A 27,311-nucleotide genomic window follows, 5' to 3' on the forward strand; every position below is an offset into this window, starting at 1 on the left:
TTTACTTGTAAGCAGGACCCAGGAGGATAGAATTATGGTCAGATTTGCCAAATGGAGGGCGAGAGAGAGCTTTGTATGCGTCTCTGTGTGTGGAGTAAAGGTGGTATAGGTGTTTTTTTTATTTTTCTCTGGTTGCACACGTGACATGCTGGTAGAAATTAGGTCAAACTGATTTAAGTTCGACTGCATTAATGTCCCCGGCCACTAGGAGCGCCGCTTCTGGTGGCGCCGCTTATGGCCTTATACAGCTGGTTGAGTGTGGTCTTAGTGCCAGCATCGGTTTGTGGTGGTAAATAGACGGCTGCAAATAATATAGATGTGAAGTCTCTTGGTTGATAGTGTGGTCTACAGCTTATCATGAGGTATTCAACCTCAGGCAAGTAATACCTTGAGACTTCTTTAATATTAGACATTGCGCACCAGCAATGACGCACACCCCTGCCCCTCGTCTTACCAGACATAGCTGCTCTGTCCTGCCAATGCACGGAGAAGCCAGCCAGCTCTATATTATCCATGTCTTGTTTAGCCACGTCTCGGTGAAACATAAGACATTACAGCTTTTAATGTCCCGTTGGTAGGATAGTCTTAATCGTAGCTGGCTGTTCCTCTGGCCTCGCGTGCCAGACACTCCTATACGGCTTCCTGGCTGCTGCTAAGACAGAGACTGATGATGTGGTGTGATCCTGCTCTGCTCTGTCATAGCTGTAGTTCTAGTCGGGAGCTCCCTGTTCCATAGTTAACTTCTGAGGACCAGACTACTGCTGCTGCTCAGACAGAGACTGATGATGTGGAGTGGCATCTTGCTCTGTTCTGACATACCATAACTACCCCTTGGTTGCAGTACATTGTCCCCTGTTCCAGGGGTGGTGAGCTTCTGGAGCTTCTGGAGTACCTTGTCTTCTTGTGACATGGGTTTGATTCCCAGGTCCACTGTGGCAGGAATGGACATGTTATATGGAGTGTCAATTCACTGCTATGTCATATCTGAAACATCATACCTTCCCCTGTTTCTCTGGCCTGGTCCATATTAAGGGAAAAGTTAATTTGACTTACTTACTAAATGTTACTTACTTTAACCTACTTTTGCTTAAGAGTCAGCCTAGATGAAAGCAAATCTCCTCTCTGAGTGGAACAAGGAACTGCATTTCCTGACAGTTTATCATGTGTGAAATTATCCTCTTCCCCTCATCACCAAAGTCTTTCCTGCTCTCTTAACTCAACCCTCAGAGTTCATTTGAATGAATCAAAGCAAAGTGGACCACTTAATCAAACTGTCGTCATTCCTTATCAGTGGAAAGACAGTTTAGCCCAAACAGTGATTCAAAGAGATAGCAGAAGTCAAATGCCCTCCACTGAGCTTATTGTGAGAGACATGATAACAACTTATCATATTGTGGGGAATCTCAGCGATGTGTTCAGCTTTCAGATACATTTTGAGTGAGAAGTTCTGCTGTGCTGATTGTAATGTATGTTCATTCATTTCTAGAGAAAGTTTTCTTTATGGTGTCTGACTGATGCTGTACAGTGTTGTGACCCTGAATGGGAGACAATAGCCTGGTACATTAGTCTCCTCTGCACTTTGACCTCCTCCACTCCCTCCGTTTCCCCCACTCAACAAGGATCATAAAGGAGAAGAAGAGATCTAACCCCTCACTCACATCTGTGGTTAATCCTGGCCTGACCAGAACAGGCTGTTCAATGGTCCTAAATGTGATAAAGGAAGGAGGAAAAACAATAGTAGCGAAAAAGACCCGACTTATCAAGAATAACGAGTAAAAGTGAGAGGCTGAGAGAGATACGATGGTGGAATTTAAATTAGTCACAGACAGGAGCAGAAAAACAGGGCAGTAAGAAACATTCAGATTATTGTTGGGGGTTGAACTCTCCAGGACCCCATGACCTTACAAGTCAGAAAAGGCCTTCTGACTGTGTGTGTGTTAAGGTGACTGGGGTTGAATGACCCTCTTCTCCAGAGCTCTATCTACCTAGAGTATATGCACTGATGTTCCAGTCCTCTAATATCTCAGTACAGTATGTGCAGGCTTTCTCTGGTTTCTCTTTGGTACTAATTCAATGAATTCATCTCATTAACTAACCATAGGTTCCTGATACACCAGGTTTGCCAACTAATCAATGTCCTAATCAATAGCTGATTAGAATGCCCTGTGGCCCTTGAGACCCCTGAATGAGACCAGGATTACCTCACTAATGGTGGCTTGATGACACAGGAAGTCAATCTGAATAATCCCAGGGTGCACTGCTCTAGTCTGCTCTCACTCACCTTGAACGCATCCGCCAGGATCTCAGCTCCTCTCTGATTGGTCCGTTTGGAAAGGCCCACGAAGAATTCTCTACCTGAGGAAAAACAGACAACAACCTGTGGTCAGTATGGAGAGTGAGAGAAAATAGAGGCATAAACAGATATAGAGAGAGGAGGAAGAGAAGAGAGACACAGACAGATAGACAGACAGAGAGAGATAAATAGAAAGATAGAAACAGAGTAGCCTGAACGTTTTGCTCACCACTCCAGAGAAGAGCGAATGGGCGTAGCTGCTGAGCTTTTACAAATTAGCCATTAGCAACGCCGTTGCCAAGAGGAAATGTTTCTAGCCCTGCCTGCCATGTGAAACCCATTTCAGCTGGATGAGATGGGAGGAACACACAACTGAGAGAGAGCCAACGTCTAGAAACTCAATTAAGTGTTCTAGGGCTTTTTCCAAGCCCTGAACAGCGTACAGAATTAACCACACTAGATTCACAGGCAAGGCAGCACAACTGATACAGAACGTACAGAGAGGGAACATTATAAAGACCTCAATTTCTCTACCTCTGCTCTCATCAGGTTTATTGTGAGATGCCTGATGTGGAACAAGGCAGCTGATGAAATGAGGTGGTGTGTGTTTGTGCGTGTGTGTGTGGGGGGGAGGCTTCTTGTCCAATTGAGAGAACCATTTTCAATTATGCATAAAAATGGTACCAGACAGCCAGTCAGTTTGTAATTTGCCATTTTAGTTTAGGTCACATCAACTACTTGACTATTCAGAGTTACAACTATTCTGAACAATTTTTACTCACACCCCTGTGGTGATAGGTCATATCATTTGCATGATAAAGTGGTCATAAATTAATAGTTCACTGAATATAGCAGTTTCCATAGTGATCAATTATGGTAGTGGCAGTGGCCTTGGCAGGTAATGGTGATAATGGTGTTTTATTGATGGGATGAGGCGGTGTACCTGTAAAGAGGACGTCCCCTCCATCCAGAGTGGCGTTCTCATCAGACATGTCAACGATGTTCAGGCCCAGCTCCTTCAGGGTCCGCCGTATGGCCGCTGTCTAGAAAACACAAAGACACAGAGAGACACATGGTTAAGACACAGAGAGACACATGGTTAAGACACAGAGAGACATGGTTAAGACACAGAGAGACACATGGTTAAGACACAGAGACACACATGGTTAAGACACAGAGACACATGGTTAAGACACAGAGAGACACATGGTTAAGACACAGACAGACACATATGGTTAAGACACAGAGACACATGGTTAAGACACAGACAGTCACATATGGTTAAGACACAGAGACACATGGTTAAGACACAGAGACACATAGTTAAGACACAGAGAGACACATATGGTTAAGACACAGAGAGACACATGGTTAAGACACAGAGAGACACATGGTTAAGACACAGACAGACACATATGGTTAAGACACAGAGAGACACACATATGGTTAAGACACAGAGACACATGGTTAAGACACAGAGAGACACATAGTTAAGACACAGAGAGACACATATGGTTAAGACACAGAGAGACACATGGTTAAGACACAGAGAGATACATGGTTAAGACACAGACAGACACATATGGTTAAGACACAGACAGACACAAATGGATAAGACACAGACAGACACATGGTTAAGACACAGAGAGACACATGGTTAAGACACAGAGAGACACATGGTTAAGACACAGACAGACACATATTAAGACACAGAGAGACACACATGGTTAAGACACAGAGAGACACATGGTTAAGACACAGACAGACACATATGGTTAAGACACAGACAGACACATATGGTTAAGACACAGAGAGACACATATGGTTAAGACACAGAGAGACACATGGTTAAGACACACAGAGACACACATGGTTAAGACACAGAGAGACACATATGGTTAAGACACAGACAGACACATATGGTTAAGACACAGACAGACACAAATGGATAAGACACAGACAGACACATGGTTAAGACACAGAGAGACACATATGGTTAAGACACAGACAGACACATATGGTTAAGACACAGAGAGACACATATGGTTAAGACACAGAGAGACACATGGTTAAGACACAGACAGACACATATGGTTAAGACACAGACAGACACATATGGTTAAGACACAGAGAGACACATATGGTTAAGACACAGAGAGACACATGGTTAAGACACACAGAGACACACATGGTTAAGACACAGAGAGACACATATGGTTAAGACACAGACAGACACATATGGTTAAGACACAGACAGACACAAATGGATAAGACACAGACAGACACATGGTTAAGACACAGAGAGACACATATGGTTAAGATACAGACAGACACATATGGTTAAGACACAGACAGACACATATGGTTAAGACACAGAGACACATGGTTAAGACACAGAGAGACACATATGGTTAAGACACAGACAGACACATATGGTTAAGACACAGACAGACACATATGGTTAAGACACAGACAGACACATGGTTAAGATACAGAGAGACACATATGGTTAAGACACAGACAGACACATATGGTTAAGACACAGAGAGACACATGGTTAAGACACAGAGAGACACATATGGTTAAGACACAGACAGACACATATGGTTAAGACACAGACAGACACATATGGTTAAGACACAGGCAGACACATATGGTTAAGACAGACAGACACATATGGTTAAGACACAGAGAGACACACATATGGTTAAGACACAGAGAGAGACACATATGGTTAAGACACAGAGAGAGACATATATGGTTAAGACACAGACAGACACATATGGTTAAGACACAGAGACACACATATGGTTAAGACACAGAGAGACACATATGGTTAAGACACAGAGAGACACATATGGTTAAGACACAGAGAGACACACACATGGTTAAGACACAGAGAGACACGCACATGGTTAAGACACAGAGAAACACACACATGGTTAAGACACAGAGAGACACATATGGTTAAGACACAGGAGACACATATGGTTAAGATACAGACAGACACATATGGTTAAGACACAGACAGACACATATGGTTAAGACACAGAGACACATGGTTAAGACACAGAGAGACACATATGGTTAAGACACAGAGAGACACATGGTTAAGACACAGAGAGATACATGGTTAAGACACAGACAGACACATATGGTTAAGACACAGACAGACACATATGGTTAAGACACAGAGAGACACATATGGTTAAGACACAGAGAGACACATGGTTAAGACACAGACAGACACATATGGTTAAGACACAGACAGACACATATGGTTAAGACACAGAGAGACACATATGGTTAAGACACAGAGAGACACATGGTTAAGACACACAGAGACACACATGGTTAAGACACAGAGAGACACATATGGTTAAGACACAGACAGACACATATGGTTAAGACACAGACAGACACAAATGGATAAGACACAGACAGACACGGTTAAGACACAGAGAGACACATATGGTTAAGATACAGACAGACACATATGGTTAAGACACAGACAGACACATATGGTTAAGACACAGAGACACATGGTTAAGACACAGAGAGACACATATGGTTAAGACACAGACAGACACATATGGTTAAGACACAGACAGACACATGGTTAAGATACAGAGATACACATATGGTTAAGACACAGAGAGACACATGGTTAAGACACAGAGAGACACATATGGTTAAGACACAGACAGACACATATGGTTAAGACACAGACAGACACATATGGTTAAGACACAGGCAGACACATGGTTAAGACAGACAGACACATATGGTTAAGACACAGAGAGACACACATATGGTTAAGACACAGAGAGAGACACATATGGTTAAGACACAGAGAGAGACATATATGGTTAAGACACAGACAGACACATATGGTTAAGACACAGAGACACACATATGGTTAAGACACAGAGAGACACATATGGTTAAGACACAGAGAGACACATGGTTAAGACACAGAGAGATACATGGTTAAGACACAGACAGACACATATGGTTAAGACACAGACAGACACATATGGTTAAGACACAGAGAGACACATATGGTTAAGACACAGAGAGACACATGGTTAAGACACAGACAGACACATATGGTTAAGACACAGACAGACACATATGGTTAAGACACAGAGAGACACATATGGTTAAGACACAGAGAGACACATGGTTAAGACACACAGAGACACACATGGTTAAGACACAATGGTTAAGACACAGACAGACACATATGGTTAAGACACAGACAGACACAAATGGATAAGACACAGACAGACACATGGTTAAGACACAGAGAGACACATATGGTTAAGATACAGACAGACACATATGGTTAAGACACAGACAGACACATATGGTTAAGACACAGAGACACATGGTTAAGACACAGAGAGACACATATGGTTAAGACACAGACAGACACATATGGTTAAGACACAGACAGACACATGGTTAAGATACAGAGATACACATATGGTTAAGACACAGAGAGACACATGGTTAAGACACAGAGAGACACATATGGTTAAGACACAGACAGACACATATGGTTAAGACACAGACAGACACATATGGTTAAGACACAGGCAGACACATATGGTTAAGACAGACAGACACATATGGTTAAGACACAGAGAGACACACATATGGTTAAGACACAGAGAGAGACACATATGGTTAAGACACAGAGAGAGACATATATGGTTAAGACACAGACAGACACATATGGTTAAGACACAGAGACACACATATGGTTAAGACACAGAGAGACACATATGGTTAAGACACAGAGAGACACATATGGTTAAGACACAGAGAGACACACACATGGTTAAGACACAGAGAGACACGCACATGGTTAAGACACAGAGAAACACACACATGGTTAAGACACAGAGAGACAAATATGGTTAAGACACAGAGAGACACATATGGTTAAGACACAGAGAGACACAATGGTTAAGACACAGAGAGACACATATGGTTAAGACACAGAGAGACACACACATGGTTAAGACACAGAGAGAGACACATGGTTAAGACACAGAGAGAGACACATGGTTAAGACACAGAGAGACACACACATGGTTAAGACACAGAGAGACACACACATGGTTAAGACACAGGTACACGCACATAGGGACCCACACACAAAGCATCCACTGCATGCTATCAATCTGTACCGCAAAGAGCTATATGGTAATGAGATTACATTACAACACACACCAACAGTAGAGCTCTCAATGACATCATATGGATCATATACATACTGAGGGTAGCCCCACAGCCCAACAAATAGCGTTCATTCACAGAAAGGTATTATGATGATATCATCATTACATATCATGTAAAATACGAGCGTTAAAAGGCAGATGATCAGACAGCAGAGCCAGGTTCTTGTTATGAAGCACGACAGTAAAACCAAAACAGTCTGTCCAAGAGATCATCATGACATCATCTTAGCGATCCACAAAGTCATAACACAGGAAGTATGTTAAAGTTTTTATGATGCCGCGACTCTGGAAAGAGGGGTACAGGGAGAGGAGACCAACACTAACCTAAAAAGGGTTGGAGGATTAAAAAACAATCCATCTAAGTCAAAGTGTTCCTGGGGCATTCTCTGGGTCAGCTGTGTGTGTGTGTGTGTGTGTGTGTGTGTGTGTGTGTGTGTGTGTGTGTGTGTGTGTCTGTAGAAGAAGACCAGATGTTTGGTGGAGGTGAACTGGGTCAGTATCGTCTGGCCGTGAGGGCTCTGACCAACCAGTCTGTTTTTGGGGTCCCCAAGGAACTGGGACCGACGAGACTCCACAGGCCTCTATCTCACCATGACCTCAGCCTAGCTGTTCGCTGATCGAAGGCTTCTGCTTCTCCTCACACCAGACACCTGGGCCAAGCAATGAGGTCACCCAGGTAGCCTGCCATGTGGGTCACGGCACAGATAACACAAACACGTAGTTTCTTACTCTCCCACACACACACACACACACACACACACACACACACACACACACACACACACACACACACACACACACACACACACACACACACACACACACACACACACACACACACACACATCCAAGACCTCCCTTGTACCTCCCTATAGGTAGATACTATGAAGTCAATTCTTAATGGTCAGCAAGGAAAATAGCTATTGGAATTGGACCAGACATTGTTTCCTTTAGAAGGTTATCAGTGGCAACACCTTCAGCACTCCAATTGAGATGAATAGTAATTGAGATGAATAGTAATTGAGATGAATAGTAATTGCCCTAAGGGGAAAAGTTCTATTGAATGAGGCACAATAGATTTTAGATCTACTTTCCCTCTTTGTGGCCTTATATTGTGTAGAGAGCGAAATCACATAAGTCAACATTTCCCTTCATTCAGTTTCATCTCCATTTCTCTATATCTCACTACTCTTTCCTTCCTTGCGGTTTAAGGATGGAGAAAGCGCAACAAGGGGTTAAGATTCAACTTCATAATGAGTCCCCACCCCTTAGTCACCCTGCTAAGCCAGCTACCCACCCTGGCCTACTTCAACATTCCCCCACAGCTGACCAGCCTACTCCACCATTCCCCCACAGCTGACCAACCTACTCCACCATTCCCCCACAGCTGACCAACCTACTCCACCGTTCCCCCACAGCTGACCAACCTACTCTACCATTACCCCAAAGCTGACCAGTCTACTCCACCATTCCCCTACAGCTGATTAGCCTACTCCACCATTCCTCCACAGCTGACCAACCTAATCCACTGTTCCCTACAGCTGACCAACCTACTCTACCATTACCCCAAAGCTGACCAGTCTACTCCACCATTCCCCTACAGCTGACCAACCTACTCTACCATTACCCCAAAGCTGACCAGTCTACTCCACCATTCCCCTACAGCTGACCAACCTACTCCACCATTCCATAAACATGGGCACCCTCATAGATATTATCCTGACCAATTGCCCTCCAAATACACCTCTGCTGTTTTCAACCAAGATCTCAGCGATCACTGCCTCATTGCCTGCATCCGTTATGGGTCCGCGGTCAAACGACTGCCCCTCATCACTGTCAAACGCTCCCTAAAACACTTCTGCGAGCAGGCCTTTCTAATCGACCTGGCCCGGGTATCCTGGAAGGATATTGACCACATCCCGTTAGTAGATGATGCCTGGTCGTTCTTTAAAAGTAATTTCCTCACCATCTTAAATAAGCATGCCCCGTTCAAAAAACGCAGAACTAAGAACAAATTTAGCCCTTGGTTCACTCCAGACCTGACTGCCCTCGACCAGCACAAAAACATCCTGTGGCGGACTGCAATAGTATCGAATAGTCCCCGCGATATGCAACTGTTCAGGGAAGTCAGGAACCAATACACACAGTCAGTCAGGAAAGCAAAGGCTAGCTTTTTCAAACATAAATTTGAATCCTGTAGTTCGAACTCCAAAAAGTTTTGGGACACTGTAAAGTCCATAGAGAATAAGAGCACCTCCTCCCAGCTGCCCACTGCACTGAGGCTAGGAAACACTGTCACCACCGATAAATCCATGATAATCGAGAATTTCAATAAGCATTTCTCTACGTCTGACCATGCTTTCCTCCTGGATACTCCTACCCCGGCCAACAGCTCTGCACCCCCTGCAGCTACTTGCCCAAGCCTCCCCAGCTTCTCCTTCACCCAAATCCAGATAGCTGATGTTCTGAAAGAGCTGCAAAACATGGACCCATACAAATCAGCTGGGCTAGACAATCTGGACCCTCTCTTTCTAAAATTATCCGCCGCCATAGTTGCAACTCCTACTACTAGTCTGTTCAACCGCTATTTCGTATAATCCGAGATTCCCAAAGATTGGAAAGCTGCTGCGGTCATCCCCCTCATAAAAGGGGATGACACTCTATCCATCCTGCACTGCCTTTCTAAAGTCTTTGAAAGCCAAGTTAACAAACAGATCACTGACCATTTCGAATCCCACCGTACCTTCTCCGCTGTGCAATCCGGTTTCCGAGCTGGTCACGGGAGCACCTCAGCCACGCTCAAGGTACTAAACGATATCATAACCGCCATCAATAAAAGACAGTACTGTGCGGCCGTCTTCATCGACCTGGCCAAGGCTTTCAACTCTGTCAATCACCACATTCTTATCGGCAGACTCAACAGCCTTGGTTTCTCAAATGACTGCCTCGCCTGGTTCACCAACTACTTCTCAGATAGAGTTCAGTGTGTCAAATCGGAAGGCCTGTTGTCCGGACCTCTGGCAGTCTCTATGGGGTACCACAGGGTTCAATTCTCGGGCCGACTCTTTTCTCTGTATATATCAACGATGTCGCTCTTGCTGCGGTTGATTCCTTGATCCACCTCTACGCAGACGACACATTCTGTATACATCTGGGCCTTCTTTGGACACTGTGCTAACAAACCTCCAAATGAGCTTCAATGCCATACAACACTCCTTCTGTGGCCTCCAACTGCTCTTAAATGCTAGTAAAACTAAATGCATGCTCTTCAACCGATCGCTGCCCGCACCCGCCCGCCCGACTAGCATCACTACTCTGGATGGTTCTGACTTAGAATATGTGGACAACTACAAATACCTAGGTTTCTGGCTAGACTGTAAACTCTCCTTCCAGACTCATATTAAGCATCTCCAATCCAAAATCAAATCTAGAATCGGCTTCCTATTTCGCAACAAAGCCTCCTTCACTCGCGCTGCCAAACATACTCTCATAAAACTGACTATCCTACCGATCCTCGACTTCGGCGATGTCATTTACAAAATAGCCTCCAACACTACTTAGCAAACTGGATGCAGTCTATCACAGTGCCATCTGTTTTGTCACCAAAGCCCCATATACTACCTACCACTGCGACCTGTACGCTCTCGTCGGCTGGCCCTCGCTACATATTCGTCGCCAAACCCACTGGCTCCAGGTCATCTATAAGTCTTTGCTAGGTAAAGCTCCACCTATCTCAGCTCACTGGTCACCATAGCGCTCCAGCAGGTATATCCTACTGGTCGTCCCCAAAGCCAACACTTCCTTTGGCCGGCTTTCCTTCCAGTTCTCTGCTGCCAATGACTGGAACAAATTGCAAAAATTGGAGACTTATATCTCCCTCACTAACTTTAAGCATTAGCTATCTGAGCAGCTTACCAATCGCTGCAGCTGTACACAGCCCATCTGTAAATAGCCCATCCAACTACCTAGCTCATCCACATATTGTTTTTATTTACTTTTTTGCTCTTTTGCACACCAGTATTTGTACTTGCACATCATCATCTGCACATCTATCACTCCAGTGTAAATTTGCTAAATTGTAATTACTTCGCTACTATGGCCTATTTATTGCCTTACCTCCTTACTCCATTTGCACACACTGTATATAGATTTTTATATTGTGTTATTGACTGTACGTTTGTTTATCCCATGTGTAACTCTGTTTTTTGTCGCACTGCTTTGCTTTATCCTGGCCAGGTCGCAGTTGTAAATGAGAACTTGTACTCAACTGGCCTACCTGGTTAAAAAAAAGGTGAACATTAAAAAAATATAAAAAATCCCCTACAGCTGAACAGCCAGCTCCACCATTCCCCTACAGCTGACCAACCTACTCCACCATTCTCCTACAGCTGACCAACCTACTCCACCATTCCCCTACAGCTGACCAGCCTACTCCACCATTCCCCTACAGCTGACCAGCCTCCACCACCATTCCCCTACAGCTGACCAGCCTACTCCACCATTCCCCTACAGCTGACCAGCCTACTCCACCATTCCCCTACAGCTGACCAGCCTCCACCACCATTCCCCTACAGCTGACCAGCCTACTCCACCATTCCCCTACAGCTGACCAGCGTCCACCACCATTCCCCTACAGCTGACCAGCCTACTCCACCATTCCCCTACAGCTGACCAGCCTCCACCACCATTCCCCTACAGCTGACCAGCCTACTCCACCATTCCCCTACAGCTGACCAGCCTCCACCATCATTCCCCTACAGCTGACCAGCCTTCACCAATGCAGTTGCCCCTCTCCTTTACCTTCCCCTCTGCCTCCCCATGTGGCACTCTGACTGGACTGGAGCCTCTGCTATTGCGATCACAGCTGCAGCCTCCACGAATCTTCATCAACCCACCAACTAATGGTCAGGTCTACGCACGCAGACAGACAGACAGACAGACAGACAGACAGACAGACAGACAGACAGACAGACAGACAGACAGACAGACAGACAGACAGACAGACAGACAGACAGACAGCAGTGTGTCATAGTTATCTATGGGCGTTCCAGCAGACATACCTGTTCTGTAACTAATGGTGATTGGCGTAACATCACTCTCCTCATCATTTTGAATGGCTCACAGAATGGCTGTTGTCTAAAATGTACTTAACATGCTTCAAGGGATACTGCAAGATTATGGCAATTAAGTTTTTCTACATAACCAGAATCAAATGCTACTGTACCTGTAGAATTCCAGTCATTGTGCTAACGCTAGTTAGCATTGGTTTGTGAAAACCTCTAACTTCCTTCATACTGCACACAAAGACATTAAAATGGTATCCATGAGTTGCCAGAATGTAGTACCCCCTTAACAGCAGTTCGTATTGGACTAATATTACTGACTATATATAACCATGATTCTATCCACAGTTTTTATGTGAGTAAAGTCATACCGTATAAAAGAAAATCACGACAGCTGTGATGGAAACCGGGAGTTTTGGTACAATTTTATAACTGCTGACAGATCATTTGTTCATTCGACATGGTGAGATCTTTTTGTGTCAGTAAAATGTATTATGCAAAAAATGGCGGTGGAAACTCCTTAATGCGCAACTATTGATATAATAACCACAGTATGGAAGTAAACTGGTGTGTGGTCCTCCCACTACGACTTGGGAAACCAGGCTACAGATTAAATAAACGATGATGAACTTCACAGGGTGGTGAAACTGCACTGTGATCTTGTTGCTCCTTTCCAATAAATATCAATGGTCTTATTCTGCTGACATGATGATTGAAGCTTGACTGCCATTTGACAAATACGATATGGTCTTATCCCTGATAATCTCATCATGTAGACTAGAGTTCCGACACATACCCGCAGTCTCTACGAGCTGTAGAGCACACCTGCTAACACCAGAGTAGGCACATTTCCTGTTTAACACAACATATTTTTATTCGCTACATGAAAACTTAGGTGAAAAAGTACATTTTGGGAGCACCATGTCAACACGCACCGATTTTTATCTGTGACAAGTCCGTTTGGTGGAAACATGCACATTTTCCCACCAGTGGTATTTTCTTTATGCAGATTTTAGAATATTCACATGAAAATCAGTCGCCAATGGATTAAAGACCTAGCTATATTCACACATAATTTATGAGGTAATTGTTAATTGAGTGTTAATAAAAGTAGATTCTATTAAGTCTTTACTGTGTCCCTCCTCTAGTAATATTTTATGTTTATTTCTGTCTTTCCTTGGTCTCCTCTTGCCAGGAAAGCTGGAAACACCTCCATTGTGTGAGCCTTGAGCATCCACCCACCTCTCTAACTAGGCCTCAGCTCAGAATGCATCTCAATGGTTGCTGTTTCTCTGGCAGATAGCAGAAGGCCGGGAGTAGAATGGCTTGTCTCGACGTGCGCACGCGCACACGCACACACTGCAGTGTGTCATAATTATCTATGGGCGTTCCAGCAGACAGACCTGTTGGTGCTGTAACTAATGGTGATTGACGTAGTGCGCCTTTCGGCATGCAGACGAGGATAGGGTGACGTCCCAAATGGCAACCTATTCCCTATGGGCCCTGATCGAAAGCATTGCACTTCATAGGGAATAGGGTGCTATTTGGTACAGGGCCTAAAACAATTAGCATGCTGCTAAGCCTCCACTAGGCCTCTGCAAGGCTCAGCAGACATGGTGCTACTTAGAATAAATCAACTTTGAGGCCGACAATCCCTCTGCTCTGTTCCAATAGGCCTCTTCTCTTCCTAGCTCGTACACCCTGATGCACTCACATTTACGCTCTGGCTGAATTAAAGAGGCTATGAAAAGGCCATTTAAACTGTCTACCTGTATATAACTAGGTTATTTGTTTGTTCATTCATAAGTCCCATTAAACTACACAAGGTCAACTGTTGGCCTAACTAATGGAACCCTCTTCTATAATGTTCCGTCTCTCTCTGTCTCCCTCTCTCTTGTTCCACCCATTCTCTCCAGACATGCACGGCAGGGCCAAGAATCCATCTGGATAGCCTAGCCGCACGGACGGAGTGAGTGGCCATTATCTCCCAGGCCTGGGACACCCAATATCCCAATATGTTATGTAAAGCTCCGCTCTCCAACTGGCCGCTACCCACTCTTCTGCTACACCGCCCGGCCCGCCCTGCCCAGGGCCACACGCTGAGAGCCAGGCCCTGCTTTGAATGAGAAAGGCCTTTTAAAATTCATGAGGGGGTTTTAGCTGTTCTGTTCTTAGCCCCGCCTGCCAACATTCCTCCCGTTCCTGGGCAGAGCAGACAGGGGAGATGGAGCAGAGAGAGCAGAAAGGACAGGAGAGCCTTTTCTCTGGGCTTGTATAGACCCCCTCTCTTGTCCTGCTTGCCTGGAACACTCTGGACCCAGCAGTGATATCGCATCTAATTGCTAAAAAGAACCATCAGCCAGATAGAACTTGGAACATTTCGAATAGGAATGAAGAACACAATGACATTCCAGAGCCTTGGCCAGTATTCCAGAGCCCCGCTTCCCCCAGTCATCCTACCCCATTCTACCCCCAGTAACAGTGTCCCACGCTCCATGGGGCCAACATAACACACCACACAGTCTCATGTAATGAAGTTAACTCCTGCAGATAAGTTACACTTTACTCAACAGTGTTAGTGGTGGCAGGTGGGTCAATGACAGAATTCCCCAGGTCACTGCCTGCCGTGAGGAGGATCTCAGAGAGGGATGAAAGGGGGGTGGTTACAACGGCTACTTACCAAGATTCTTGGGCTGTCTTTAAATGGACTCAGAAACAGTTGAAGTTGGAAGTTTACATACACTTAGGTTGGAGTCATTAAAACTCGTTTTTCAACCACTCTACAAATTTCTTGTTAACAAACTATAGTTTTGGCAAGTCGGTTAGGACATCTACTTTGTGCATGGCAAAAGTCATTTTCCATCAATTGTTTACAGACAGATTATTTCACTTATAATTCACTGTATCACAATTCCAGTGGGTCAGAAGTTTACATGCACTAAGTTGACTGTGCCTTTAAACAGCTTGGAAAATTCCAGAAAATGATGTCATGGATTTAGAAGCTTCTGATAGGCTAATTGACATCATTTGAGTCAATTGGAGGTGTACTTGTGGATGTATTTCAAGGCCTACCTTCAAACTCAGTGCCTCTTTGCTTGACATCATGGGAAAATCAAAAGAAATCAGCCAAGACCTCAGAAAAAAATTGTAGACCTCCACAAGTCTGGTTCATCCTTGGGAGCAATTTCCAAACGCCTGAAGGTACCACGTTCATCTATACAAACAATAGTACGCAAGTATAAACACCATGGGACCACGCAGCCGTCATACCGCTCAGGAAGGCGATGCGTTCTGTCTCCTTGAGATTAACGTACTTTGGTGCGAAATGTGCAAATCAATCGCAGAACAACAGCAAAGGCCCTTGTGAAGATGCTGGAGGAAATGGGTACAAAAGTATCTATATCCACAGTAAAACGAGTCCTATGTCGACATAACCTGAAAGGCCGCTCAGCAAGGAAGAAGCCACTGCTCCAAAACCGCCATAAAAAAGGTTGGTTTGCAACTGCACACGGGGACAAAGATCGGACTTTTTGGAGAAATGTCCTCTGGTCTGTTGAAACAAAAATAGAACTGTTTGGCCATAATGACCATCGTTATGTTTGGAGGAAAAAAGGGGAGGTTTGCAAGCTGAAGAACACCATCCCAACCGTGAAGCACAGGGGTGGCAGCATCATGTTGTGGGGGTGCTTTGCTGCAGGAGGGTCTGGTGCACTTCACAAAATAGATGGCATCATAAGGAGGGAAAATGATGTGGATATATTGAAGCAACATCTCAACATCTCATCAGTCAGGAAGTTAAAGCTTGGTCGCAAATGGGTCTTCCAAATGGACAATGACCCCAAGCATACTTCCAAAGTTGTGGCAAAATGGCTTAAGGACAACAAAGTCAAGGTATTGGAGTGGCCATCACAAAGCCCTGACCTCAATCCCATAGTAAATGTGTGGGCAGAACTGAAAAAGCGTGTGCGAGCAAAGGAGGCCTACAAATCTGACTCAGTTACACCAGCTCTGTCAGGAGAAATGGGCCAAAATTCACCCAACTTATTGTGGGAAGCTTGTGGAAGACTACCCGAAACATTCGACCCAAGTTAAAAAATTGAAAGGCAATGCTACCAAATACTAATTGAGTGTATGTAAACTTATGACCCACAGGGAATGTGATGAAAGAAATAAAAGATGAAAGAAATAATTCTCTCTACTATTATTCTGACATTTCACATTCTTAAAATAAAGTGGTTATCCTAACTGACCTAAGACAGGGAATTTTTACTAGGATTAAATGTCAGGAATTGTGAAAAACTGAGTTTAAATGTACTTGGCTAAGGTGTATGTACATTTCCGACTTCAACTGTATATATGTACTGTACGCATGAGTTCACTGAGATTATAATCTGTGATTGGCTTGAGATGACACTTAGTATTAACAGCATGGTATTTTGGACTGAGGCCCTAGGTAGTCTGGTCCCAGATCTGTTTGTGCTGCCTTGACAACTCCTATGGTCACTGTCATGCATGACATCACTAACAGATGTGGGACCAGGCTACTAATAGTCGGAACATGAATAGAGAATTAAATAGCCTCACTTTTACTCCATGGCCATTGGGCAATATGAGTTGGGAAAAGTCAAGTTCATGTGTCATCAATGGTAGAGAGTTTTAAGTTCTTTGGTGTCCACATCACCAACGAACTATCATGGTCCAAACACACCAAAACAGTCGTGAAGAGGGCATGACGAAAACTTTTTTTTTACCCCCCCAACCATTGTTTTTACACACACTGCTACTCGCTGTTTATTATCTATGCATAGTCACTTTACCCCTACCTACATGTACAAATTACCTCGACTAACCTGTACCCCTGCACACTGACTTGGCACCGGTACCCCCTGTATATAGCCTCATTATTGTTATGTTATTCTGTTACTTTATTTAATTTGGTAAATATTTTCATAAAACTTCCTGAACTGCACTATTGGTTAAGGGCTTGTAAGTAAGCATTTCACGGTGATGTCTACACTTGTTGTATTTGGCGCATGTGATAAATAAAGTTTGATTTGATTTAGTGCTTTGGCTGGACATCCCAGCAATAGTGTGTGATTGCGGACCACAATTCTGAGTGTTCCTGCATGTGGGCATTCCCCTCAACGTTATGGTGTATTACCGCCACCTATTGTACAGGAGCGTCCCTGCCTCCCGCCTGTACTAGCTTAAAAATGTACTAATAGAAGTATAAAGAAGGGATCCTGCAGATGTAGGAATGCCCACATGCAGGAATGCCCCAAATTGCTGGCAGCAATTGCACCTTTCCCAATCCCAGAACACAGATGAGGATGAACATATAGGACTAATGCAAAGAAGGAAGTTCAAAGAATGGAATGGGAATGCTGATCGGAGTAGGAAAATACTAATGACAAAGGTACATTTCAAAGCTATCTACCCCAGAGAATATCCATCAGGATAACGTTATCAGATCTTTTTAGTACATATTTGACGTCATGGAAGAACCAGAGAGACGACTGAACTCTGTTCAGTGATGATTGGAGTACCAGAGAGCCTTAAAGAGCCCACTGAACATGCTGATTGGCACATGTTTTGATGTTGGTCATAAAACAAAACGAGATTTCAGTCTTGGAGGTGTGTTTCCTGACCATTCCACATTTGGTCAAAGATGTTTGTCACTCATGAGACACTGTAGCCTATTTTACCTCCTCAAAATTCCCAGTATGAATGTAAGATAACTAAAGAAATCTGTCATTTAACTTTTTTTGCAGAGGATGTTTTAGTTGCACAATTTTACATGTAAGTAATGTGTTTGGTGCAGTATTTCTCATGTAAAAAAATGTGCGACGTTTTGTCTTATGTAAACAAAGTTGGAGCTACTGGACAGGTCTGTGTCACGGTCTATGCTATTGGATACAGAGCAATCACCACAGCTGTTCACCCCATGTTAGTGGGCAAATGGACATCATCAAATCAAAACTCAACCCATTTTAGACGAGACTGACTTTATGACCAAAATGATCCTATTTACATTTTGTAGTCGATTCTGACACTATAATAACTGTTTCTGACTTATATCAATACCACATAGGCCATTTTCAAAGGGATCCATTGCTTTTTAAAGGCATACACTCTTTAAGGACTCAATCACAGTTTGTCCAGAGGTTTGCTATGGTCAATGATTCTCACTGAGTGGTTCCCTCGGGATTTGCATACCTGGCCTTGAGGGTAACACGAACGCATTCACACAGCAGCAGCAGCTAGGGAGAGTGTGTTAATGAGGGCTAATAGGACCCTGGCAGGGCTACTGTTACCTTGATGCCCATCTAACTCTCCATTACACCAACACAGCTGCTGAGCTATCTCACTTTCTCTTACACAAACCGAAATGAATGTGCACACACAGTACTGTTTCAATTATCTTTGTGTTGCATAAATATCATACTTTATGCCCTGCTTTGTGTTCCATAAATGGCATATTATATGACCAGCTTCTGTAACTATAGTCAAATGTCCCATTCCTGCAGTGAACTGGGTTATAGAACACAACCTGTTAACAAAGGAACAACAGTCTAATGAAAATAACCTTCCACAGCCTTGTCCAGGCCAGGCAGGTCGGTATCCATACAAATCCCAGCGGAATACATTGGAAAGATAGCTGCGGCTATGTTAACCAAGCCATCCATTCCTTCCTCTCTCTCTTTCTCTCTCTTAACACACAACCATCTGCTTAGGGATTACATCCATCTTTAAGAAGTAGGTCAAAGTAAAGCAGGAACAGTATTTTCATCTAGATCTTCACAGCAGAGCAGAGCAAAAGCTAGCTAGAGCCAGAGACCTAGATCCAACCACTGCCAGACTGAGGCTTTGTCCAAAATTGCATTCCATTTTCCTATATAGTGCAGAGCGCAGGGCTTGGGTCAAAGGTAGTGCAGTACAAAGGGAATTTGATTTGAAAAGGGTGCCATTTAGGAGGCAGACAAGAGCCAACTGCTGCCAGACCGGTTTCATTTGGACTCCCAGGATATTCAAATAACCTGTGAGGCTGACACACTTATGGCAGGCCAGGGTACTATGGAGGGTGTGGTAGGGTACATTATGGTCTGAGTGTGGATTGTTGTGCTGGACACTGACTTTAGGTCTGAGGAACCTCACATAGAACACTCTCAGAGTTAGAGTTACAGGGAGATATGAAAAAGAGAGAGAGAGAAGGGGTGGAGACAGAGGAGCTGCTAATTGCCCGAGCCTCCCCAGCTTCTCCTTCACCCAAATCCAGATTGCAGATGTTCTGAAAGAGCTGCAAAACCTGGACCAGTACAAATCAGCTGGGCTAGACAATCTGGACCCTCTATTTCTAAAATTATTTGCCGCCATTGTTGCAACCCCTATTACCAGTCTGTTCAACCTCTCTTTCATTTCGTCCGAGATCCCAAAAGATTGGAAAGCTGCCGCAGTCATCCCCCTCTTCAAAGGGGGTGACACTCTAGACCCAAACTGTTACAGACATATATCCATCCTGCCCTGCCTTTCTAAAGTCTTTGAAAGCCAAGTTAATAAACAGATCACTGACCATTTCGAATCCCACCGTACCTTCTCCACTGTGCAATCCAGTTTCAGAGCTGGTCATGGGTGCACCTCAGCCACGCTCAAGGTACTAAACGATATCATAACCGCCATCAATAAAAGACAGTACTGTGCAGCCATCTTCATCGACCTGGCCAAGGCTTTCGACTCTGTCAATCACCGTATTCTTATTGGCAGACTCAATAGCCTTGGTTTCTCAAATGACTACGTCGCCTGGTTCACCAACTACTTCGCAGATAGAGTTCAGTGTGTAAAATCAGAGGGCCTGTTGTCTGGACCTCTGGCAGTCTCTATGGGGTACCACAGGGTTCAATTCTCGGGCCAACTCTTTTCTCTGAATATATCAATGATGTCGCTCTTGCTGCGGGTGATTCCCTGATCCACCTCTACGCAGACGACACCATTCTGTATACATCTGACCCTTCTTTGGACACTGTGTTAACTAACCTCCAAACAAGCTTCAATGCCATACAACACTCCTTCCGCAGCCTCCAACTGCTCTTAAACGCTAGCAAAACCAAATGCATGCTTTTCAACCGTTCGCTGCCCATACCCGCCTGCCCGACTAGCATCACTACTCTGGATGGTTCTGACCTAGAATACGTGGCAACTACAAATACCTAAGTTTCTGGCTAGACTGTAAAGTCTCCTTCCAGACTCATGTCTAACATCTCCAATCCCAAATCAAATCTAGAATCGGCTTTCTATTTCGCAACAAAGCCTCCTTCACTCACGCCGCCAAACTTACCCTAGTAAAACTGACTATCCTACCGATTCTTGACTTCGGCGATGTCATCTACAAAATAGCCTCCAACACTCTACTCAGCAAATTGGATGCAGTCTATCACAGTGCCATCCGTTTTGTTACCAAAGCGCCTTATACCACCCACCACTGTGACCTGTATGCTCTAGTCGGCTGGCCCTCGCTACATATTCGTCGCCAGATCCACTGGCTCCAGGTCATCTATAAGTCTATGCTAGGTAAAGCTCCGCCTTATCTCAGCTCACTGGTCACGATAACAACACCCACCCGTAGCACGCGCTCCAGCAGGTATATCTCACTGATCATCCCCAAAGCCAACACCTCTTTGGCAGCCTGCTGCCAGTGACTGGAACGAATTGCAAAAATCGCTGAAGCTGGAGACTTACATTTCCCTCACTAAATTTAAAATTCAGCTATCTGAGCAGCTAACCGATCGATCGCTGCAGCTGTACATAGTCCATCTGTAAATAGCCCACCCAATCTTCCTACCTATTCCCCATATTGTTTTTATTTACTTTGCTGCTCTTTTGCACACCAGTATCACTACTTACACACCATCATCATCATCTGCTCATCTATCACTCCAATGTTAATCTGCTAAATTGTAATTACTTTGCTACTATGGCCTATTTATTGCCTTACCTCCTCATGCCATTTGCACACACTGTATATAGACTTTCTTTTTTTTCTATTGTGTTGACTGTACGCTTGTTTATTCCATGTAACTCTGTGTTGTTGTTTCTGTCGCACTGCTTTGCTTTGTCTTGGCCAGGTCGCAATTGTAAATGAGAATTTTTTCTCAACTAGCTTACCTGGTTAAATAAAGGTGAAATAAAAAATAAATAAACAAGGATGAGAGAGGGAGAGACAGACCAGAGAAAGAGACAGAGAGAGAGAGAGGGGAAGCACTTGAGAGACTTGGCAAGGTAGGGTTCTCTGTGCCACCCTATGTTCTCTTCTATTCTGTTATGTTCCACCCTCCGCCCTGTTACCCAAGCGAGCCAGAGTGAACCCCCAGGTAGCCCCCCTTCCACCCCCCAACCCTCTCACCCTGCAGGGGGTACATTTCAGTCCCATCCCCTTGGTGTTACCATTAACGCTCCAACCCCCTGGGGTGTTAGGCAAGAAGGGTACCATTATATCTCTTGTTAGTCAAACGGAAAGTTTGTTTTCAACTGTATCAAGGCAGCTGCTATAACAGCTCAGGCTTCTGCCCTGGCATTCAGAGCATTGAGAGAGAAAGGCGGTTTTTCTGTCACTATCATTAGATACACCATGTTGAAGACTGGCTTTGTTAAGGGCTCCACAATAAGGACGTTCACTTAGTTTGTTTTCTGTCAAAGTGATTCACTCACACCCTCCCTCGCAACCCCTCCCTCTTGGGAATGAGTCAACTACCCTTCCACACTGGGAACGAGTCTTTCTAACAAACTAGTAATAATAATAATAATTTTCTATTTCATAAGCAGTCTATCACTATAACAAGCACCCTATCACTATCCATGATAAAATTTTAAGGAACTTCGGCACAGTAGCTGTGCAGTAGCATCTTATTCTTATAGGCGTGCTTCAGTATGCAGTAAACTCACAAGGGAAGCCTCATAGGACGTGAGCGTAAGTGCGGTATCAAATCAAATTTTATTTCTCACATGCGCCGAATACATCAGCTGTAGACCTTTTCGTCAAATGCTTACTTACAAGCCCTTAACTCTATTTTCTTAAAACGGCATTGTTGGTTAAGAAAATATTTACTAAATGAACTAAAGTAAAAAATAAAAAGCAACAATAAAATAACAATAATGAGGCTATATACAAAGGGTACTGGTACCAAGTCAATGAGCGGGGGTACAGGTTAGTCGAGGTAATTTGTATATGTAGGTAGGGGTAAAGTGACTATGCATAGATAATAAACAGTGAGTAGCAGCGTGTGTAAAAACAATGGTGGAGGGGGGGTGTCAATACAAATAGTCCGGGTGGCCATTTAATTAATTATTCACCAGTCTTCAGGCTTGGGGGTAGAAGCTGTTAAGGATCCTTTTGGGCCTAGACTTGGCACTCTGGTACCGCTTGCAGTGTGGTAGCAGAGAGAATAGTCTATGACTTGGGTGACAAAAGTCCTCTGCCACCGCCTAGTATATAGGTCTGGATGGCTGGAAGCTTGGCCCCAGTGATGTACTGGGCTGTATACACTACCCTCTGTAGCGCCTTACAGTCGGATGCCGGGCCGTTGCCATACCAGGCGGTGATGCAACCGGTCAGGATGCTCTCGATGGTACAGCTGTAGAGCTGTAGAACTTACAGACCTACCACTGGAGTAAACACACCAACACTCTACTCTCTTATGTAGCCTAGCTAGAGGCCAGAGGCCAAGGTCCGTGCTCTCCGGTATACCGCCCAAGCCCAAGCCAAAGCCACACACACACACAACTCTACTACAACAAGAAACACAGGTGACAGCTTTGCCGAACCGGCCCAGTTCAGGCCCAGTGTTCCAGTCCCAGGGAAAATAAAGCTTCTCCTACCAATCCTCCAATCTGCCTCCATATATTAGCAGCAGAGCCAGGCAGACAAATAGTGGCAAGAAAAAGTATGTGAACCCTTTGGAAATACCTGGATTTCTGCATAAATTGGTCATAAAATTTGATCTGATCTTCATCTAGGTCACAACAATAGACAAACACATTCTGCTTAAACCAATAACACACAAACAATTCTATGTTTTCATGTCTTTATTGAACACACCGTGTAAACATTCACAGTGCAGGGTGGGAAAAGTATGTGAACCCTTGGATTTAATAACTGGTTGACCCTCCTTTGGCAGCAATAATCTCAACCAAACATTTTCTGTAGTTGCGGATCAGACCTGCACAACGGTCAGGAAGAATTTTGGACCATTCCTCTTTAAAAAACTGTTTCAGTTCAGCAATATTCTTGGGATGTCTGGTGTGAAATGCTCTCGAGGTCTTGCATCTCAATCGGGTTGAGGTCAGGACTCTGACTGGGCCACTCCAGAAGGACAGCACAAAGGGAAACAAAGCAGCCACAACTGTCAGTAAGAGTTTAATTTTTTATTTCACCTTTATTTAACTAGGTAGGCTAGTTGAGAACAAGTTCTCATTTACAACTGTGACCTGGCCATGATGAAGCAAAGCATTGCGACACAAACAACAACACAGAGTTACACATGAAATAAACAAACATACAGTCAATAATACAATAGAAAAAGTCTATATACAGTGTGTGCAAATGAGGTAGGATAAGGGAGGTAAGGCAATAAATAGGCCATAGTGGCAAAATAATTACAATATCGCCATTAAACACTGGAGTGATAGATGGGCAGAAGATTAGTGTGCAAGTAGAGACATTGGGGTGCAATGGAGCAAAATAAATAACAGTATGGGGATGAGGTAGTTGGATGGGCTATTTAAAGATGGGCTATGTACAGGTGCAGTGATCTGTGAGCTGCTCTGACAGCTGGTGCTTAAAGCTAGTGAGGGAGATATGAGTCTCCAGCTTCAGTGATTTTTGCAGTTCGTTCCAGTCATTGGCAGCAGAGAACTGGGAAAAAAGGTGGCCAAAGGAGGAAATGGCTTTGGGGGAGATAAGATAAGGCGGGACTTTACCTAGCAAAGACTTATAGACTTATAGATGACCTGGAGCCAGTGGGTTTGGCGATGAGTATGAAGCGAGGGCCAGCCAACGAGAGCGAACAGGTCGCAGTGGTGGGTAGTATATGGGGCTTTGGTGACAAAACGGATGGCACTGTGATAGACTGCATCCAATTTGCCGAGTAGAGTGTTCGAGGCTATTTTGGAAATGACATCGCCGAAGTCAAGGATCGGTAGGATAGTCAGTTTTACGAGGGTATGTTTGGCAGCATGAGTGAAGGATGCTTTGTTGTGAAATAGGAAGCCGATTCTAGATTTAATTTTGGATTGGAGATACTTAATGTGAGTCTGGAAGGAGAGTTTACAGTCTAACCAGACACTTAGGTATTTGTAGTTGTCCACATATTCTAAGTCAGAACCGTCCAGAGTAGTGATTCTGGACGGGCGGGCAGGTGCAGGCAGCGATTGGTTGAAGAGCATGCATTTAGTTTTACTTGCATTTAAGAGCAGTTGTTGGCCACGGAAGGAGAGTTGTATGGCATTGAAGCTCGTTCGGAGGTTAGTTAACACAGTGTCCAAAGAAGGGCCAGAAGTATACAGAGTGGTGTCGTCTGCTTAGAGGTGGATCAGAGAATCACCAGCAGCAAGAGTAACATCATTGATGTATACAGAGAAAAGAGTCGGCCCGAGAATTGAACCCTGTGTCACCCCCATAGAGACCGCCAGAGGTCCAGACAACAGGCCCTCCGATTTGACACACTGAACTCTGTCTGAGAAGAGGTTGGTGAACCAGGCGAGGCAGTCATTTGAGAAACCAAGGCTGTTGAGTCTGCCGATAAGAATGTGGTGATTGACAGAGTCGAAAGCCTTGGCCAGGTCGATGAAGACGGCTGCAGGGTGCAGTCTTTTATCAATGGCGGTTATGATATCGTTTAGTACCTTGAGCGTGGCTGAGGTGCACCCGTGACCAGCTCGAAAACTGGATTGCACAGAGGAGAAGGTACGGTGGGATTCGAAATGACTTTCGAAGACTTTAGAAGGGCAGAGCAGGATGTATATAGGTCTATAAGAGTTTGGGTTTAAAGGTCAGACGTAGAGAAATGCTTATTGAAATTCTCGATTATCGTGGATTTAACCGGTGATGACAGTGTTACCTAGCCTCAGTGCAGTGGGCAGCTGGGAGGAGGTGCTCTTATTCTCCATGGACTTTACAGCGTCCCAAAATGTTTGGGAGTTAGAGCTACAGGATGCAAATTTCTGTTTGAAAAAGCTAGCCTTTGCTTTCCTGACTGACTGCGTGTATTGGTTCATGACTTCGCTGAACAGTTGCATATCGCGGGGACTTTTCGATGCTATTGCAGTCTGCCACAGGATGTTTTTTATGCTGGTCAAGGGAAGTCAGGTCTGTAGTGAACCAAGGGCTATATCTGTTCTTAGTTTTTTTTTTATTGAAAGGGGCATGCTTATTTAAGATGGTGAGGAAATCGCTTTTCAAGAACGACCAGGCATCCTCGACAGATGAGATGAGGTCAATATCCTTCCAGGATACCCGGGCCAGGTCGATTAGAAAGGCCTGCTCGCAGAAGTGTTTTAGGGAGCGTTTGACAGTGATGAGGGGTGGTCGTTTGACCGCAGACCCATAGCGGATGCAGGCAATGAGGCAGTGATCGCTGAGATCCTGATTGAAAACAGCAGAGGTGTATTTGGAGGGCAAGTTGTTTAGGAAAATATCTAGGAGGGTGCCCATGTTTACGGATTTAGGGTTGTACCTGGTGGGTTCCTTGATAATTTGTGTGAGATTGAGGGCATCTAGTTTAGATTGTAGGACTGCTGGGGCGTTAAGCATATCCCAGTTTAGGTCACCTAACAGAACGAACTCTGAAGATAGATGGGGGGCAATCAATTCACATATGGTGTCCAGGGCACAGCTGGGAGCTGAGGGGGGTCTATAACAGGCGGCAACAGTGAGAGATGTATTTCTGGAGAGATTCATTTTTAAGATTGGAAGCTCGAACTGTTTGGGCATAGACCTGGAAAGTGTTAGCGTGCACCCCGCTAACTAGCTAGCCATTTCACACATTTAACATTCACACTGTGCTCTGACGGCTCCACAAATATAGCGAGTAGAGAGGAGTGGCAACAGGGTTTGTGGAAGGTGTGTGTGAATGCGTGTGCGTATGCGTATGCGTGGGAGAGGGTATGGGTTGCCTTTTGTAACTCTACTCCAACTCAGACAGAACAAAGAGGTTTTAGTCTGTTGGATTCCTTCCTGTATTGCCTTGACCACCAGGGACTGTACCCCTACACCCCTCCTACCCCCTCTACCCCTCCTACCCCCTCTACACCTCTCTTACACCCCTCTAGCCCTCCTACACCTCTCCAACACCTCTCTACCTCTCATAACCCCCGCCTCTGCCCAATCAAAAATAACAGTCAGCCCATCTGGGAGTGTGAAGACACACGCACGCACGCACGCACGCACGCACGCACACACACACCACACACACACACACACACACACACACACACACACACACACACACACACACACACACACACACACACACACACACACACACACACACACACACACACACACACACACACACACACACACACACAGCGGTCAGTCACTCCAACATATAACAGGCCTCTTTACAGAAGACACATGGCTTGCATTCACTTTCAATAGGCTCTATTAAATCCTACTGACACAATGATACATTCTGTGACCAGAAGGGTTTTTACGAC

General features: G+C 44.6%; 1 protein-coding gene across 1 annotated transcript in view; it reads right to left on the bottom strand.

The window, feature by feature from the left end:
- ddah1 (dimethylarginine dimethylaminohydrolase 1) overlaps positions 1-27,311 on the bottom strand; it is a 139,729-nt gene that overhangs the window by 18,775 nt on the left and 93,643 nt on the right. The window contains exons 2-3 of the mRNA XM_014123372.2: positions 3,237-3,336; positions 2,282-2,355 (exon numbers count right to left, since the gene is read on the bottom strand). Coding sequence (XP_013978847.1) covers positions 2,282-2,355; positions 3,237-3,336 — 174 coding nt within the window. The remainder of the gene's footprint in view (positions 1-2,281; positions 2,356-3,236; positions 3,337-27,311) is intronic.

Source organism: Salmo salar, chromosome ssa10 (genome assembly GCF_905237065.1).
Source record: "Salmo salar chromosome ssa10, Ssal_v3.1, whole genome shotgun sequence".
NCBI lineage: Eukaryota > Metazoa > Chordata > Actinopteri > Salmoniformes > Salmonidae > Salmo > Salmo salar.